Source organism: Balearica regulorum, chromosome 5 (genome assembly GCF_011004875.1).
Source record: "Balearica regulorum gibbericeps isolate bBalReg1 chromosome 5, bBalReg1.pri, whole genome shotgun sequence".
Lineage (NCBI taxonomy): Eukaryota > Metazoa > Chordata > Aves > Gruiformes > Gruidae > Balearica > Balearica regulorum.
This window is the reverse complement of record NC_046188.1, coordinates 51,938,382-51,955,670: the sequence shown is the minus strand read 5'-3', so window position 1 is coordinate 51,955,670 and position 17,289 is coordinate 51,938,382. Positions and strand designations below refer to the sequence as shown.

Genomic DNA, 17,289 nt, shown 5'->3' with positions numbered 1-17,289 from the left:
CAGAGTCTCTTTATGTTACTGTTCTCCAAAAGCATACTTCGTTTCACCTCCAAATTGCAGGAAAGGATAAAGTTTTGGAATTCCTGGGAGATTCTGTATTTGTTGCTTCAAGGTGGCTGTCCAGAGTTAATATTTGTGTAAACTGGCAGATTTAGAAATGCCATCATTTTTGTGTTTATTACATCACTAAAACCTTTGTTACCTGTAGTATGTTAATGTTTTGAAAATGTCTAGACAAGTTTAAGAGAAAGGAACTTCTACCTCTTCTGAAAAGAATTTATGTACCTCCTTCCTATCTCTCTCCAGACCTGTGTCTACATCTTCAAGCCTAGTGACCTAGTGGAGAACAAACATAGGCAGTAGTGCGTACTGAAGTTAGAACAGTTTGTTTTGGGTTGTTTTTTTTGTTATGCTCCTGCTGGAATATGCAGCATAGATGTATCCAGTTTAGCTTTCCTCTGGGTAAATCTGACATTTATGAAGATGACGCGCTAAGGGCTTTTGTACAGTCTATACAAACCCATCTAGAACCATGAATGAATTTTGAAATACTATGCTGTGGGTTGCGTCTTTCTTGTGTGGTGAAGCTACACCATGTTTTATGCCATGTTAAAATCACAGGTTCTGTTATGGTACAGTCACAACTTCATGATTTTGCTGGTGCTTTAAGTTACTTAAATCTGACTTAGAGCTGCTAATCTTTTTTTACTTGAAAGGAAGAGGGAAGCATTCTTCATTTAACATACCCATTGTATTTGAAATAAATGTAGTTTCTGAGATGTAATACCTTTAGTCTAAGAAGGGATTTGATAAAAAGAATTCAAATCTTTTTTGCTTGAATTTGCTTTGATTGGTCTGAGTATATGAAATACAAGATAATACATATCTTTTCTCACAATTTTTTTGCCTTTAAATATGAACACAATTTCCAGCAACATTCCTATACTGTATTAGCATATTGAGTTTTAATGGCACAGGTGTCCTGAAGGCTTTGAAGCAGATAATTAGTAGGCAGTAGAAGATGTTGGTATTTGTAAGACTAGAATATGCTTTTCCTTATCCTTGCGATAAATCCTGCTCTCCTCCCTGATGAGATAGGAATGGAATAAGCACAATATCCTGATACTGTATATATGACAGTTCAATTACTCTGTGTATTAAGGTTCTACTCTTTTTCCTAATGTAGCTTTTTACTAGGTAATTGCCTGTTTAGGATTTTATCCATAAATAAATGTTAAACAATCATTGAAACGTGTATTGCTTACTAGTCACTAAGTTTATAGTTCTTTCTGTAAGCAAATGGTGAATTTTGTCATGGTATTTTGTGCCAGTTCATAGTAAAAACGTTGAGGATGGTATTGGAGGAGGCTAAGAATGAATGTGTACTATTTTTGACAAACTGTTTGATTTTTGCTAATTTGACAGACCTGGTCCAAATTCCCCTCTTCCCTGGGTGCGTGCTTGTGTTCAGGTACTGGATCCTGATTCAAAATGGAGGAATAAAATACTTCTAGGGCTGAATTTCTATGGCATGGACTATTCTGCTTTGGGAGCCTCTGGGGAGCCAATCCTTGGTAGCAGGTAAGACTTCTCTGGATAGTGAGTACTTTTATATATATATATAGTCACAAAACTCAGAGATTCACAGGTATTCTTGTTTAGAAATATGGATGTGTTAGTAACATAGGAATGGCAAAAGTTGTAAATCTGCACATAAAGTAGTAGCTCAACAGTTAGAGTAAGACTGGTAACTTCTCTTCCCTGTACAGAAGTGCAGATATATGCCACAGTTATCCTATCAGAACATCTATGGAAAAATGGTTTGTGTGATTCTCCCTCTTTCCTCTGTTCATGTTTGTACATGCAGTTTGCCATCTTTGTGTTAAAATGTCCTGCAGTATTCTCTTATGCTCTGTATCATTTTGGGAGTTCATGCAGTTGACCTAAAGATTGTTTCTCTCAGCCCCTGAAGTTGTTTTACCTGTTACTTTGAAATTTGATACTGATTTCAAACAGTGATATGCCACCCAGTTTCTTTTGAGTAGAAAAAACTGCAATAAACTCACCTGGAGACAAAAATCTATAACAAGATAAAGGGAAGTATTTCAAAGCCAGTCAGAAATTTTATATTGATTCTCAGAGGAAAATGGTTGGTTTAGTTTTGGGTAATAACCACCTATAATAACAGTGAGCTTTGTAGAAATACAGTCAGGGTACAGTACCTCAAGCCAGAAGAAAAAGCAAGAAAAAACAGTGTGAATTTGGCAGGAAAATCAAGTGCGTTCAGAAGTTCATTATTAATTTATAAAATAGAACCAAGCCAAGTGGAAACAAACCTAAAGCATGACAGGTGACTGTTCTCACTTTCACAGGTTACTAAGTTCATTATATCAGTATATTTCAATGTAGTAACAGATTGTTTGTTAAGCATTGAAATATTATCCAAGGTCAATTGTATAAGGCAAGGGCCTGAATTTTTTGTGTCTGTGCCTTCAGTTACGCAAACACTTGGTCATCATTGTACTTGCCTCTGCTGTCTTCCTGCTTCACCTTGGCTGTTTGCAGGGGTGTAATACTGTAGACACAGTTTTCTCCCAGTGCTGAATTTTGTCTGAATCTGGCTGAATAACAGAAAATGACTACGGGGTGGGCAAAATAAAGACATTGCCTACAGTGAAAGGTATATAGTGAGTATATCAGAATGGTTTCTGTGAAGTTAGTTGTAGTGGTTAGGAAAAATACTAAATAGTCAAAGCGTTATTGATTTACAAGCCTAATTATACAAGATCAGCTCAATTAATGTAGCTTCACCGTAATATTGCACTATCTAGCAGAATAAAAAGCTCTTCTTTTTTTCTGAACTGCAACTTCTGGAATGAGGTTTCCACTTGAAAACATACTGCACATTAGGATGGCATCTACTTTTACTTTTCATAGATTCTTCTGGACTATATTATAGTATTAATTCATGTTGCTCTTTAATTAATGGTAAAAATTTCCTAGCAGAGAGTCATGTATGATTAATCTAACTTTTACTGAAGGAGGCTATGTTTACCTGTATTTAGGGCACTGGCACACAGTACAGGACAATATATTTTATACAGAGAATGGTCCTCTTAACATATTTTTCATTACAGACCATGGTATTGTAATTTTTCAGATACCTACCAGAAGCAAGATTCTGGACAAAGTGTTTAAGAAACTTTGAATTTATACATAAACCACATTAATTTTCACTTCGCTGCCTTATCTACCAAACATTGGTCAATGGTTAAGTTTATTGTTACAGAAATGTATTTTTGAGCATGCACAGTATTAATCTTTGCTGTATGTCATGCGTATTTATGTAATAGTAAAACAGGTTCAAGGTAAACCAGCTTCAAAATAGACCAAGGTTTTGACATTAAAAAAAAAAAAAAAGGCAAACAAAACCCAAAAAACAACACCCCACCAGAAAGAGCAACAGAAAAAAGTTACTAGTGTAAAATAAGCTTTCTGCCATTTAATTATTAACAGGCTGTTTGTAAGGAAGTCCTAATTTCTAGCAGCTGTGAGTCTTTGAAAACTATCACTATCATATCCAATTGAATACCACAATGGGCACAGCTTGTTCAGAGATGGTCCTCCCCCCTCCCTCCAAAAAAGCTTTCTTATTATTCCATTATTAATACTCTGGCTACATCAGGATTTTTCTTTCTCTGATAAGACACATGGCTGAGGCTGATCCTATTCCTTCTCATTTTTGTATCTGGCTCACACTACGTAAAAAGGCTGCTCAGAAGCTGTGTCCAGTGTTGAAGTGGATGGCTTGATTATTTTTCTCACCTTGGCTCCTTAGTGAATTTGGGCTTCCTGTTTCTTGGTGACTATAACCCAGTGTTAGTCATGACCTGTAAAAAGTGTTGAAGGTTTGAGTCATGGCTCCTGTATGGCACCCTCCATATGTTGTAGTGATAGTGATGTTAAGCTGAAGTACTGGTATTAAAATTAATTCAGAATCTAGTCAGTTAAGTGCAGTATGGTAGGTATCAACTTTTTTTGTTGTAGGTTTCTCTTCAGGTTTTTGCATCTGAAATTTATTGCATGTACAGATTTCCAACATACCAGTGCTCCTTGGCACACTGTAAGGTGCACACTGTTGTCTTGAAGCATATTCATCAGAATCTGATCACCTTTAATAAGAGAGCTGGAGAATTGCAAGCTTCAGTGGTAAACTATATTCTCAAGTTGTTTGATGTAAATATAGTAGGCACTTAAATTGATTATTAGTATTGTTTATACATAGGATTCATACAGTGTAAACCTTTGCTGGTCTCATGTTTGTGTTTTCCTTTAGGATAGGAGTTATGTGATGGAAAGAGGCTCTGACCATAGGTCGATTTCATTCACTGAATATTTTTTCAGTCCAGAAGTTCATAAAATAACTTTCAATAGAAATCCTATTTGCATAAAATTATCTGGCAGTCTTTTTTAATTGCAGAATGTAATCTAAAGGTAGAAGTACTTGGTTACCATTTTGCTGAAAAGATATACAACCTTTCCAATATCCTTTTTCCTTCATACATGCCATAAAAACTAATACGTGTGTATGTACTTGTATATGTACATATATCAGGATTAAATGAAATAAACAGAATTTGTCTTTCACAGCACGATGTAGTTTGTCTTTGAGTGTTATTACAGCTATATATTTACAGTAACAATGTGTTCATCTTGCAGCTTGGTCACAAGTATTATTTGTTAATACAAGTCAATCTCAAACATTTTAGCACATTCTGGTGCTTTAATCAACCAAGTACTATTGTTGTTTAGCTGCAGCAAAGCTACATTCCTTTGTATATTTAGTTCTGACATAACTTGTATGAAATGCTAAGTCTGAAATAAAGGTGTTGTGCCTGTGATTCCCCAGATCACCTCTGGTGCTTCTAGCAATGTTTTCTGCCCTCTGGCTGTCAAGAATCAGGTGTCTAAACTGTTAAGATGCAGTCATTAAAACCTACCACTGTATTAAAATCCTGTTAGAATATAACCATCTGGTGTTGCTGACTTGCTGCTCTAATGATGAATTTGTTCCAGCATGTGCTCTATGGATACTGCAACCTGACAGTTTTTCTTCTTCACCTCAAAAGTGTTTGTCTTTGGCTAAATAATTCTTCAGTATACCCTGAAGCTTAAGAAATTGTTTAGCCTTTCTGCAGAATCTTTAGCATTGAGTCCTTTTTGAGACCAGCAGGCCCCTTGATCTCACAAGCTTCTTACTTCCAATCTACTTTTTTCGCCTTTGGTTATCTGCTCTTCAGAATCTCTCTTAATCATTGGGACATTATATTTCAGTTGCAGTAATACCCATTGTTTTCTTTTGCCTTCTCATGGGAGGTTGGACAGCAATGCAGTAGTGTTCTCCATTCCGTGCCATCTAAAATCTGTAGCCTTTGTAACCTGGGCCAAAAGGGAACTGGTAAACTTCATTGCTAGCTGTGAATTAAAAGCAATGTAAATCAAAGGCTATCACGTGGTAATGGTGCCACTTACATTTAATAACTCAGCCTTCTTTGAGCACATCCCTGCTAAGTTTAATGTGTTAAAGACATTTTGTCTTTTTTTGTGTGGTGCTGAAAGAGGGAAGATAAATCTCTGATGTTCTATGTGGCTGTATATAACCTTCGAATATATTCTGCACCCAAGCTGCTTTTGTTCCAAATGTAGCTGTTGAAAATAGATAAGTGAATAACTCCGTTGTTGTGAGACAATGCTGTGTGTGCTTACCTTTTATTTAAAGGAATCTGAATAGGGATTTTTATGTTAATTTTTAAACACTTAAAAAGATTGATATAATAAATTGCCAGTTGAAGCAAGGGAGAAACTAATTTGACAGTGCATTGTGCTATTCAGAGATAGAAAATAAGATGACTTGCAAGCTATGTGAGGATGGAGAATTCTACTGAGAATTTTATTGGCTGCCTGTCATTCTGTAAATAGCAGGTAATAAAATGTGGTACTTAGAAACAGTTAAAGGTGAGCTTTTTCCCTGAGTTGCCATGGCATCTTTATTAGCAGCAATTTAAGAAGATTTGGGCCAACTGTGACTCATGATTTTGTCTTACAGAAGATAGCAAAAAAACTTGTGCAAGGGAGGCTTTTACTCTTCAAGCTTTAAGGCTTTTGCAACATTTCTTTTCATGCTGTAATTCTCTCAGGATTTCCACTGTTTCCCTGCGCACCACAATTGTGTCTCCTGATGGCTCATCATTTATGTAACATTGGGGAGATACTAATATTTCAAATACACAGATGGACCAATTAGCTCTGTAGGATTGAAGATCCTCTTGATCTGTTGTCCACCTCTCAGCTTCGTTGGAGAAACTGTTAAGCTCTTCTTAAATTGTACTACTGGGTCAGATGGTAAAACTGTGGCAGTGATAGGAGGAAGTTAAAATTGGGCCTGAAATTGGAAAGAAGGTATTTCTATATTACAAATATCTAAATAATTCAGGAATGTTTTTATTCTATTAAATTTCCTCTGGGATATTCTGTGTGGCTTCCATGGTGTATCTGGCCCTCCTTTAGGAGTGGAAGATGAGTGTGACCTGTCAGCTGAAAGTGAAAGACCATTTAATTCATATAAAGTAGATAAGATATCTTACAAAGTAAAATTACCATGTTTCAGCTTGTCCAGGTTGTAAATATGACATTAAATGCAAAGCTATTATAATTGATTTTTATATAAAATACATTTCTTATTTCATTTGAAATTAGGGAAAGGTGGCTTGTGTTTACTAGGCAAACGATTGGTTCTGAAGTTCAATTGTACAATGGCGTATAGACTATGGATGACTATATATCAGTGCATCTGTTTTAAAAAAGTGTAGTCAGTTGTGATGTACATTTTAAATGGCATATTGCTGTGAAATGTGCTCTTTGTCTCTCAGGATCTTTTTTAATAGTAAATTTGCTACAGGCAATATTTAGGTAGTCAAATGTTGACAAAATAATAATGATACAGTTCTTTACTGTCTCATGGTGCTCTAACCATGAGAAGATAGCACGATGAAATTGGGAAAAACACTTCTGTGGTTTAAAACAAAGGGAAGAGCCAGAAACCCTACCTTAAGTTAAATTTACTTACGTTCATACATTTGCATGTGGGTGTCTGCACCCACTGTAAAGTGAAAGAAACTCATTGCTTTGGAAATGTTATTTGGGCTTGTGAGACCACCAGTGATGGACCTAAAACCACTTCTAGCCCTGACTGAATCTATTCAAATATACGGTGATCAAACAACACAGAACAGGTAACAACAATATGTGTGTATCCAGATTTCTCTGCTATCAATCCCATAGCTCCCATTGCTCCATCCTCTCTCATGCTCAGTGCTGAAAGGATAATGATTAATTTTTGCCCGGTGTTGCCCATCCCCCAAAAGATACTCATTGTGTTGAGTTCAATTGCAAATCAATTGGAGATGAGTGTGAAAAGGGCCTCCTGAAAATGCTTAGTGTCTTTATACGAGTTAGCCTAGAGGTGACTAAGTGCGCTGTGCTGACTTGTTGGATCAGATGCAGTGTAGATTCCTCTGGGAAGCTTCTGATTCTGAAGGCTTGAAGTCCTCCTCTTTTTGAGCCAAAAGACAGCAGCCTGGATGAAGTTTATCAGTCACCCTGGGATCTAGCCACCACTGACAGGAATGCATGGACTAAAGTGCTGGCTCCAGGCAGCTGGATATTTCTCTCTTATTTCTAACCTGGGAGAGTTTTTGGCCTTTTCCTGAGAAAAATACATCCTAGGGTTTTGGTTGATTTGTTTGTTTTTGGTTTGGTTTTGTTTTTCTTGTGTTCTTCCACCCCACCCCCCCCAACTCTTTTATGTCTAAATTACTTCCCCTATTGGTTTTGATTAGGTGGACCACTTTTTTATTGATTAGTGTGTCTGATGATTGAAAAATTGGGCTGCGTTGAAAAATAATGGAATATATGGTTTTTAATACAGATACTGTAAGACAAGGCTTGTTTATCTTGCAACTTGAATAGAGCCAGACTCTGATGGTCTATTCTCTTTACTGGAAAATTGACAGTAATGAGATCATTTGTATTTTGTTGAAGGAGGGGCATTGTTTGATGTATAGTGTATGCTTTTTTTTTTAACAGACTTTTAAGTCTTAAGAGACAACAGCTTGGAGTTTTTCTAATCTTAAAATGACTTTCTAGTCCTCATTCCCTAATTTTAACATTAGTCTGTTCAGTGAATGGAATTGCCATGACAGTTGGGGAAGCAGTCAGAATTAAAACTGAGACATGACTTTTTTACAGGCCTGCTGAAACTAATCTGAGTATCATCAGTATAGATTTAAAAGTCGGAATGGACTTTCTTGGTAAGTCCAATATAATTTCGGTTGGTTGAATCCATAGGAAGACAATTATATACTCCTTCATTTCCTAAAGAGCACCACTTTCAAAGCTTTATTTAGCAAACTCTGAAACTTAGAGTAAATCCTGATTAAGCACAGTTGTGTGCTTTTTTTCCCCCCCCTCCTGATCTGCTAAAGTAACTCCTTCATTACTTGGCTATGTGTATGCTGTCAAGCAGGCTGGCACAAAGTGATGCTGGGGACCCAGTGCCTACACAATGAGCCTTGGGGGCTTTTTTTCTTTGGGATGTCTCTAGTCTGGTCCTATGGACTGAAACTTGTTAGCAGTTAGAGTGCCTCTTCTGCTGTTGTTTCATCCAAAAATAGGCAGCCATTTCATGCACTCTGAGACTGTTCCATGATGCAGATGAAAGTATGGTGTTAGTTTTTCTTGTAACAGCTCAATCCTGATGTGAACTAGAAGTTTGATGTAGGCAGTATCATACAATCTAAATGCCTCCTTTCGTTTTGACATGATGCTTTTAAACAAGACAAAAAAAAAAAAAGGTAAAGTTACAAAACTTTGATTACTCTTTGCGTAAGGCGGTAGAAAAAAATTCTGTAAAACTATTTTAGCATTTCTCAAGGCTGTTTTTTGTGCACACTTATTTCAGAGGGCAAGAATAAATGTACGAAAAGGAGCAATTGCAGCAACAAAGTATGCAGAGTTATCTAATTGCTAATGGAAGGATGTGATAACTTGTGAGGCAAGAGCGAGCAAGCACAGAAATATGTAAGACTTAGGAATAGGCTTGAAGCCTTGAAGTAATACTTAAAGAAAATAGTAATGGAGCATATAGCTACAGTCTTTGAAGTAACAGAAGTGCAGGTATGTTCCACAACATTAACACTTTTGATTTGTGCAAACAGCATGTTTATACTTGGAGTTATGCAGCAGGTGATTGAATGAGGTTTCTGCTGATAACATTCAGTAGCAGTAAAAGGTCCGATAAGTTTTTTCTTTACATTTTTATGAGATATTTCAGTATATTATTACCACCAGGAAGTAAAGGGAGATGGGGTCCATCCCCCCAACCTCCCAAATTAGTTCATGCCTATTTTAGGAAAATGGCTTTAGAAACATTGAGTAATAAATTTTAGCCGAAATAGGTTTTGGATTTTGTGCTCTACAAATAGGAGACTTGCATTTCATAATGTTACTGGAATGTAGTGTTGTTTATGGCTAAAATGGAAATCAAAGCAGATTCTGATACTTAATCTACTGTTAGGAAAAAAAATACATTATGAAAATTATGACAAATGAGTTATTTGGAAGCTGAATGAAATGTACAAGTTTATGCTCAAAATATATCTATATATCCTAAATTGTTATCTCTTTCTGACAGTTTTATGTATGCGATTTCCAGGTTTAAATCAAGTGTTGGTTTTGTTGCCTATTTTAGAAAGAAACTTTGAAAAAAAACCTAAAAATCCCCCCATATACCACATCTTTGTAAACCTTTTGCAAATAGCTTCTGTCTTTTGTTATTTACTGGCCCTTAGGGTTGGGGAGGGGAAAGAAAATTCCTCTAAGAATGGTATTTCGTGTAAAGTTCAAGGTAGCTGTATTGCCAGGCTTAGAGCAGGAGCGTGCACTTCCCTGTTTGTGGGTGAGTACATTGATCGGGCAAGAGGTTTAAAATGGAGTCTCTAAGTTCTGCAACTCAGTTTTTATAGGATTGGGGATAGTCCTACTGTCAATCTCAAATTACGGGGTGGGGGTGTATATGACATATATAGAATTCATATATATTCTATAGAATTATCTCCTACAATGGTTAAAACCCAGAGGAGGTCATCTTATCATTAGTGTTTCTTTCTATTTACCAAAATTTAGAGACATCAGTGTTTTACAAGATTAATTTTTCCCTGTTTCAGGGAAAGCAAAATTTCCTGGAGTCCTGGACTTTGAATCCCAGTAACATACTTTCTTCAGGTGTTTCCAGCTGAGGAGTAGTTGTGCGTTAGAGGTCTGTGCTTAATATGCTGATCACTTGGAGCCATAAACCTGGAAAGGTAAAAGTCGGTGAAGCTGTCACTTTGCATATTTTTGTACTGCTTTGAATTAGTTTTAATGGATTCAGATATAGTTACATTTCACTAGATTCTACATTTTATAGTAATGAGGCACTAGACAGTTTGAGAACTCAATATAGAAGTGGAATATATTTTAGTATTGACAGTGCGAGTGAAAAGTTATGATTGCTATAGGGAAGAATAATCTATAGACTTGGTCCTAGATTTTAGCATTTGAGGATTATAAGCATATGGAGACAAATCAATGACACATGCTTCCTTAAGGAGACCTCTGTGTACCAAACCTGGGAAAGTCGTATGATCATGGCAAACTGGCATTGCTGAGCCCTCATTACCCAGTCAATACATGATGAAAACATCATGGGGAGTGTAGTGTCTCTGCAGTTAACACTGAAATTTTGAGTTATAAATATGATGTGGGTGTCTCATACCACCTTGATTGCTGCTTACTTCTAAATTAAAAATCTAGTTTCTTCTGTGTTAGGATTGCTCTGTTTTTAACTTTTTTTTTTGACATTAAGTCTTAGCTGGGTCCAGCCATTCTGAAGTGTTTAGTTTACCCTGGGTTTGTTTCTGTATTTGAGTTTGCATATTGAAGGCTTCCTGAACAATTCTCTTTTTGCTGATGTATGTTTCCTTGGGAAAATGAATTAGAAAACAGAGGAATGGGTAGAATAGTTAAAGATGAATGGTAAGTTGTTTGTCACTGGTTAAGTGCTCTTACCTTTGACCCTGGAAACCAATATTATAAGTATCAGTATGTGTAAAGTGGATTTCACATTGCAAAGGTTTAAATCTTAAGTCTCAGTGTAAACCTTACTTGACTATGCCAATTATAAGATTTTTAGAACTATGAGCTGATAAGGGCAGCAGACACAGTGCTTCCATATAAAAGCATAGACAGGTATAGCAGTATCCATGTGATAATTTTTCTGATTTAGAAATAATCATATGCAAGAATGTTTTAGCTATTCTTTTTATTCTTCCATGCAAATGTAATCATGAAAGAAAACTGATCAGTCTGCTGATGGAAACTGTCAACCAAAACCAGCTTTGTCTTAAAAAAATCAATTAAAATTTAAGTCAGGAGAAACTAAGGTGATTGATAAGGGTAAAGTGAATTTAGTCTCTCCCCAGATAAAAAAAAAAAAGCGCATCCTACCACTGGTGGTAATATGTCAAGCTTAGAGACTCCCATCAATAAATTTCAATCAGGCCTGAAAACCTCTCAAAAAATGAAGAATTTTCTTCCTGCTCCTTACCCCTAGAGTCTTCCTTGAGGAAATCCATAAAGGGAAATCTTAGAGCATAAGATATACCTGGAACCCTATAGTTAACTGGTAGCATTTATTTAGCTACTGTATTAAGAATTATTGAAAACCTGTGGATTTTTAAAGCAAAAATCTAATATTGAATAATGAGCTTGCCTAAAGTAAAACACTGATAATTTGCAAAGAAACCAGTTGCCATTAGTCTTTTGTGAAATGGTCACTATCAAGCTGCGTAATAAAGGATTGGTTGCGTGCTTTATTATGTACAATAAGGTGTTCCAGGATAAGTAATATTTTGTTAGAATCTGTTTTATAATACCGTGAGAAAGAGATGTATAAATAGGAGTACGTTAGGAACGTAAACTTAGTCTTCAAGATTTAAGCAGTAGGGAGTCTGTGGCAACAGGTGAAACAATTTGTTCCGAAGGACTTTTCAGTCCTCTTACACTTTAATAGGAAAAGAAGTGATCTTTTAGCTGCAGTAAGGAAAAGTACATGTCTTCAAAAATATTAGTCATTTTAGAGCATGGAAAAAAAATTGTTTTCTAGAGCTGACATGGAACCATTTGTTTCAAATTACATTAATGTGCATATTTTGACATGTGCTGTTCAGAATTACATTCTAAATAATTTCAATTCACTTTCTCGAGGTTCACTACAGTTAGTAGAATTCCCTTCTTAGCAATGGACACAAGATCACCCTCTCTGCTCTGCTACATGTTGACAGCTTCTAATTTGAAGTTAGAGTGTTTCTGTTCACGAGTCTGGAGTTTTTTGTTCACATCTTTGGAGTTTTAACACTGTTATTTCTGCACATTCTGTGTAGTAAAACCACAGAAGCAGTCTAGTGTAATTCACTCGGATACCTATAGAGGGTTTTAAAATTTTAAGAATGGGTTTTTTTCCAAAATTTGTATTTTTTTTTCTACCTTCTTAGAACCCTGTATTCCAAAATGTGCTTGCAGACCAGTCGGGTAGTATTAGCTAATCCAGGTCATATTATCTACTTTGCTTTTTATATTTTGACCACTCTTCTGACTCTTTCTTGGAGTCGGACATTTATTTATCTGTTGTTTAAAAGTCTCTATTCCTCCTTGCATGAGTTTGGAAGTATCTGCAATTAAAATATTTCGGCAGCTTTAATTTCTTTGGTATCTGAATTTTAGCAATAGGATGTTTCTTGAGCTGACAATTTTTAAAAAGCTGCTGATTTATACAATAAGAAATGTTTGTACACAGTATTAAATTTATTTTCAGAGCTTATTTTAACATTAAATTTTCAGCTTGAAACATTTGTTTTGATTGTTATTAGGAATGAGAAACACATTTAACATTTATCTGTTTTAGCATATTTTACACATAAAGCCTGCTGCTGACATAATCCATATCCATTGAAAAACTACTCATTCATGAAAATGAGTCCTCAGATGGCACAAAATCAGACATAAAGGCAAGAAGAGTAATGGGAGAGAGATGGCTTTTGAAATTAACCTTCCCTTATTTATATAAATGCATAATGTGAAAAATGCTGGTATATTTATTTATTGAGTACTATTATGTCAATTTTAAAGCTGATTTTACTTTCCACAGTTTAATTGTATTCTCTGGTAGCCAGTAATAGATAAGTTGAACTAGCAATATTTATAGAAATAAGGGGGGGAAAAAACTCCTTGCAGAAACACGTCTGAGTCATATTTTTAAAAAAAAGTAGGTTGACTGTTTCTGCACAAGTGTGCTGGGCCTTGAAGAAAAAAATAAAAACCATAACATTGTGGCGTAAGTGATAAAATTATATACTTATTTACTGAAATATGCTCAAATTCTGATTTTAACTTCTTTATAAAACTGCTCATTTTGGTAAGTGGAGGAATGATTCTCAGTATGTAATCTTTCATAGCTGTTAAGTTTAGAGCTTAAGTTTGTTTAGAGCATCTTGCCATTTAATACAATTACCTTACTAAGGATGCATAAAACACAAGTAGTTTTAGTATTAAGATATTAAGTGTAACATACCTCATGGATGACCATGTTATAATGCCATAGTGCAATGGCACAAAATGTCCTCAGTGTCCCTTGTTCATTCTTTTAGTGTTTTGCCATTTTAATCATTGTAATGTACTGACTACTTTTCTGTCGTCATGTTTCCAAATTTAACAGAATAATAAAGCAATCATTGATCAATGGAATCTTTATCTGAAATTATTGTTCCACTACTTTTAAAGAATAGCTTCAAATAGTATGTCCTGAAGTAGCCATCTAATTTAAGGGATGCATTTGAGACCTTTGACCAGAACTTTTGAATCCCATCACCTAAAGCTATGCTTTTAATTGGATGACCTGCACCTCCATTGAACAGTTTCTATTTATGTTTAAATACAACCTCAGTTATTCTAAGTTGAAGCTGTCCTTTAAACAACCTGATGTGACACAGGACTTCAGCATGTTTTTTTGCTGGGACTGTCAGACTGAGGGTCGTGTCTTTCACTACTGACAACGTGGTATCTGAGGAAACAGAGCTGTGTAAAATGTTTTCATTTCCTTTGTGTTTTTGCTAAATCTGTATTTCCAGTCAATATGCCTGATAATTGTGCTATGTCAGAGGGGAACAAAGTCCCTCATCTCCTCCAAAGCCAACTGTAATATAAGGCTAGAGCTGTTGTGGAGTTTGGAAAACAAATGATAGGAAAGCTTATTCAAAACACGCAGACATCTGTGGAGACCCTTGTTCTTTTGGCTACCAAGATAAAAATTCAAGGTTATGTTTCTGAAGTGAAAGGAAAGGAATATGATGGTGAAAAGGCAGAATTTTTAATAGAACTAAAGCTGCTCTTTTTCATTCACTTCTCAGTTTCTGCTCTTGACTTTGCTGTGAAAGCAGTTTATTTAACCTCTTCCCCTTTATTTGAACTATCAGAAAAACAAACGTGTATGTATTTTAGTTCTAGGAGTATTGCTGGTAAGAGATCTGTATTAGAACTTTGGCAAATATTGAGATTTTTAGTATAGATGAAACAGCTTGGAATTAATTTCAATATGCAGTTTGTGCTTTTGTAGTGATTCTGTATGTAAAATTGAAAAGATGCCATTTAGCATAGAAAGACAGACTGTGGTACATTCAGAGTAATGGTGAATGAATATAAATAATGCAAAATTCAAGAATGGTAGGCAGTAATGGTATAATAAATTTTTGGGTGTCAGCTAGACACCTTAACTGGGCTATGCTGGTGTTTTGGTTTAGATTTTTATGAGGTGTTAGAAGGAACATCTGATCTTTTCACTGAAAGCCAAGATGTGTTTTGTCTTACCCAATAGTAGCTTTTCATATTTTCCAGTTTCTTGAATTACTTTAATCATAGGCATTTAATCAGTTATTTAATGAGTCCTGGGCATTATCTCTTGTTATTCTTGATCCGTCTGATTTCTCTTGAAGGCTCTTCCTATCACCCTCACCTACTGCCTTATATCCTGCACCTTTAGACTCTGGCTTGTTTGTCTTAGTTTATTGCTAAATATAATCTTAATGAATGGAGTTGCTTTGCCTTTTCTCTCCAGACAATTTGTCTGGAGGATAGATTTTTGACAGGGAGGAAAAAAAGGCAAATGTGGAGTCTATTAAACAATTAAAACCTCCACCAGGATTGCTGTAAAATTGGGGGGGGGGGGAATCACTCTCATAGAAAATAAACAGACCTTTTGCTTCCTAAACATGTTTCATACTAATAGTGGTTCAGGTAAATAATTTTTATCAAGTAAGTGACAGTGCAAGAATCATCTCATGAAATGAGCCAGAGAACTCAGCCTTACTCCAGTCCTTCAGTGGGTAACAATTTTGCCCTCTGTTCCCTTCTGTTTCTGGTCGCCAGAGCTACTGGGAGAGAATAAATAAAGGGAAGTCAGAATATTCTGCCTTATTTGATAGCCTGCAGAAGGGGAGCTTTTTTGACCATTTTTTCTTTTCTTTTTTTTTTTTTTTGATAAATGAGTTGCTTTATTGTGGGGTTTTTTTTGGCCTTTATTAAGAATAATCCTGGAATATTGTGCAACAAGGGATCTTGGTTTGGATTTTAAAAACATGTGTTTGAAAATGTTGACTTTTGATACTTACTATTTCTTCACATTATTAACTGACAGCATTTTCTTCCATTATAGCTAAACAAGGAAGGTCATTTTATAGTGTCCTATTTGTAGCAGAAGGAGAAGATTTTCTCAAAACTGTATGTTCAAGGATAATCTGGGGCTGTTACAATATTTTCACCTACTTTGAAATTACTTTGAGGAGATTTCAAGTTATTTGTCTCTTTTTTTTCTTTTTTCTTATGTTAGTGTACAGAGTAAAACTTTTGAATGTTGTCTATTCAAGAGAGAATAATGGTCAGCAAGGGATATTATGATACTGTCTTGTAGCAGTACTGGAGGCCCATTGTAATGGGTTTTTTTCTATGCTGGAAACAAATAACGGTCCAATAACGTTACCAGTGCTGTAAATCTAGTTGTTCTTGCCATATTATTCTACTTAGACTAGTTATTCGATGAGTGATTTTTCAGTTATTTATTCAAAATCTTTAATAGTTCTGCTACGTATTTTTAATTTATATATTCACCTTATGGCAAGTTCACCATAGCCATGCATGATCTCTTCTTCTATACCGTGCTAAAGCATATTTTTAAAAAGTGTTTCTGTTTAGAATTCCAAGTTCTACATATTTTATAAATTCTAGCACATTAAAATAAGAAGTTCTCAGATAAGAATGCTTCAAGCTGGTATTGAGTGTGTTGATTTCAGGACAGCTTAAACCTTCTCCCAGTGCTGCAGCACCAAAAAGGAACATTCCTGGTGCCACAGTTGGAATTTACCTAACCCAAATAAGGAACCAGAGTTCCCAAAGGAAGTGAATTAGATTAATATCTGAAATTCAACTCAAGATCTGGTGAGGGGGGCAGGAGAGCATGTTAATCTTAAAATAAATTGGAAACATAAATGAAATATTTGAAGTATTAACAGGACTTTTGATCACCTTGACCTGCTTGTATAAAAAAAGAGCTTTATTTTAGGCAAGAACAAACTTAAAAGGAAGCTATGCAGAGAGGGATGAGGGAGGGATGCTTGTCAGTCACAGTTGCATAGTGGAAATACAGCAATATTTGAAAAGCAGTAAGACTGGATGAATAACTTGCATAAAATGTATTTATTTATTTACCCATGTAATGGCACTGATAAATTGCAGAATTGTGCTTCCAATTGTTAGGAAATGTAAAGTGTATAAAAACAAATTGCAAGTATTCATTAGAGTAGTCTGCAAAAAAATGGCTGTTTTGAGGAGAGGGCTAAAGTAAATTATGTATTGAGATGCCAAGGAGTAATTTTTGAACTAGCAATGAAAAATAATATCTCTTTATGAACTGCTTGAAGTTTCACTGAGTTCTGTTTGCTTTTGGGGTGCTTATGCGTGTTTCATATACATGTTCATATAGTGTTAAAATACATTGGTTTTTCTTTGATAAATTTCATATCTTGAATATTCTACGCTGTCATCCAGATTATTACTATTTTTCTTAATTTCTTAAGAAAATAAGTT

At 35.4% G+C, this 17,289-nt stretch overlaps 1 protein-coding gene across 3 annotated transcripts in view; it reads left to right on the top strand.

Moving 5' to 3' along the window:
- Positions 1–17,289, top strand: part of CHID1 (chitinase domain containing 1) — a 132,381-nt gene that overhangs the window by 51,907 nt on the left and 63,185 nt on the right. For all 3 annotated transcript variants that reach the window (XM_075754887.1, XM_075754886.1, XM_075754885.1), the window contains one exon: positions 1,426–1,581. In XM_075754887.1, the coding sequence (XP_075611002.1) occupies positions 1,426–1,581 (156 nt within the window). The remainder of the gene's footprint in view (positions 1–1,425; positions 1,582–17,289) is intronic.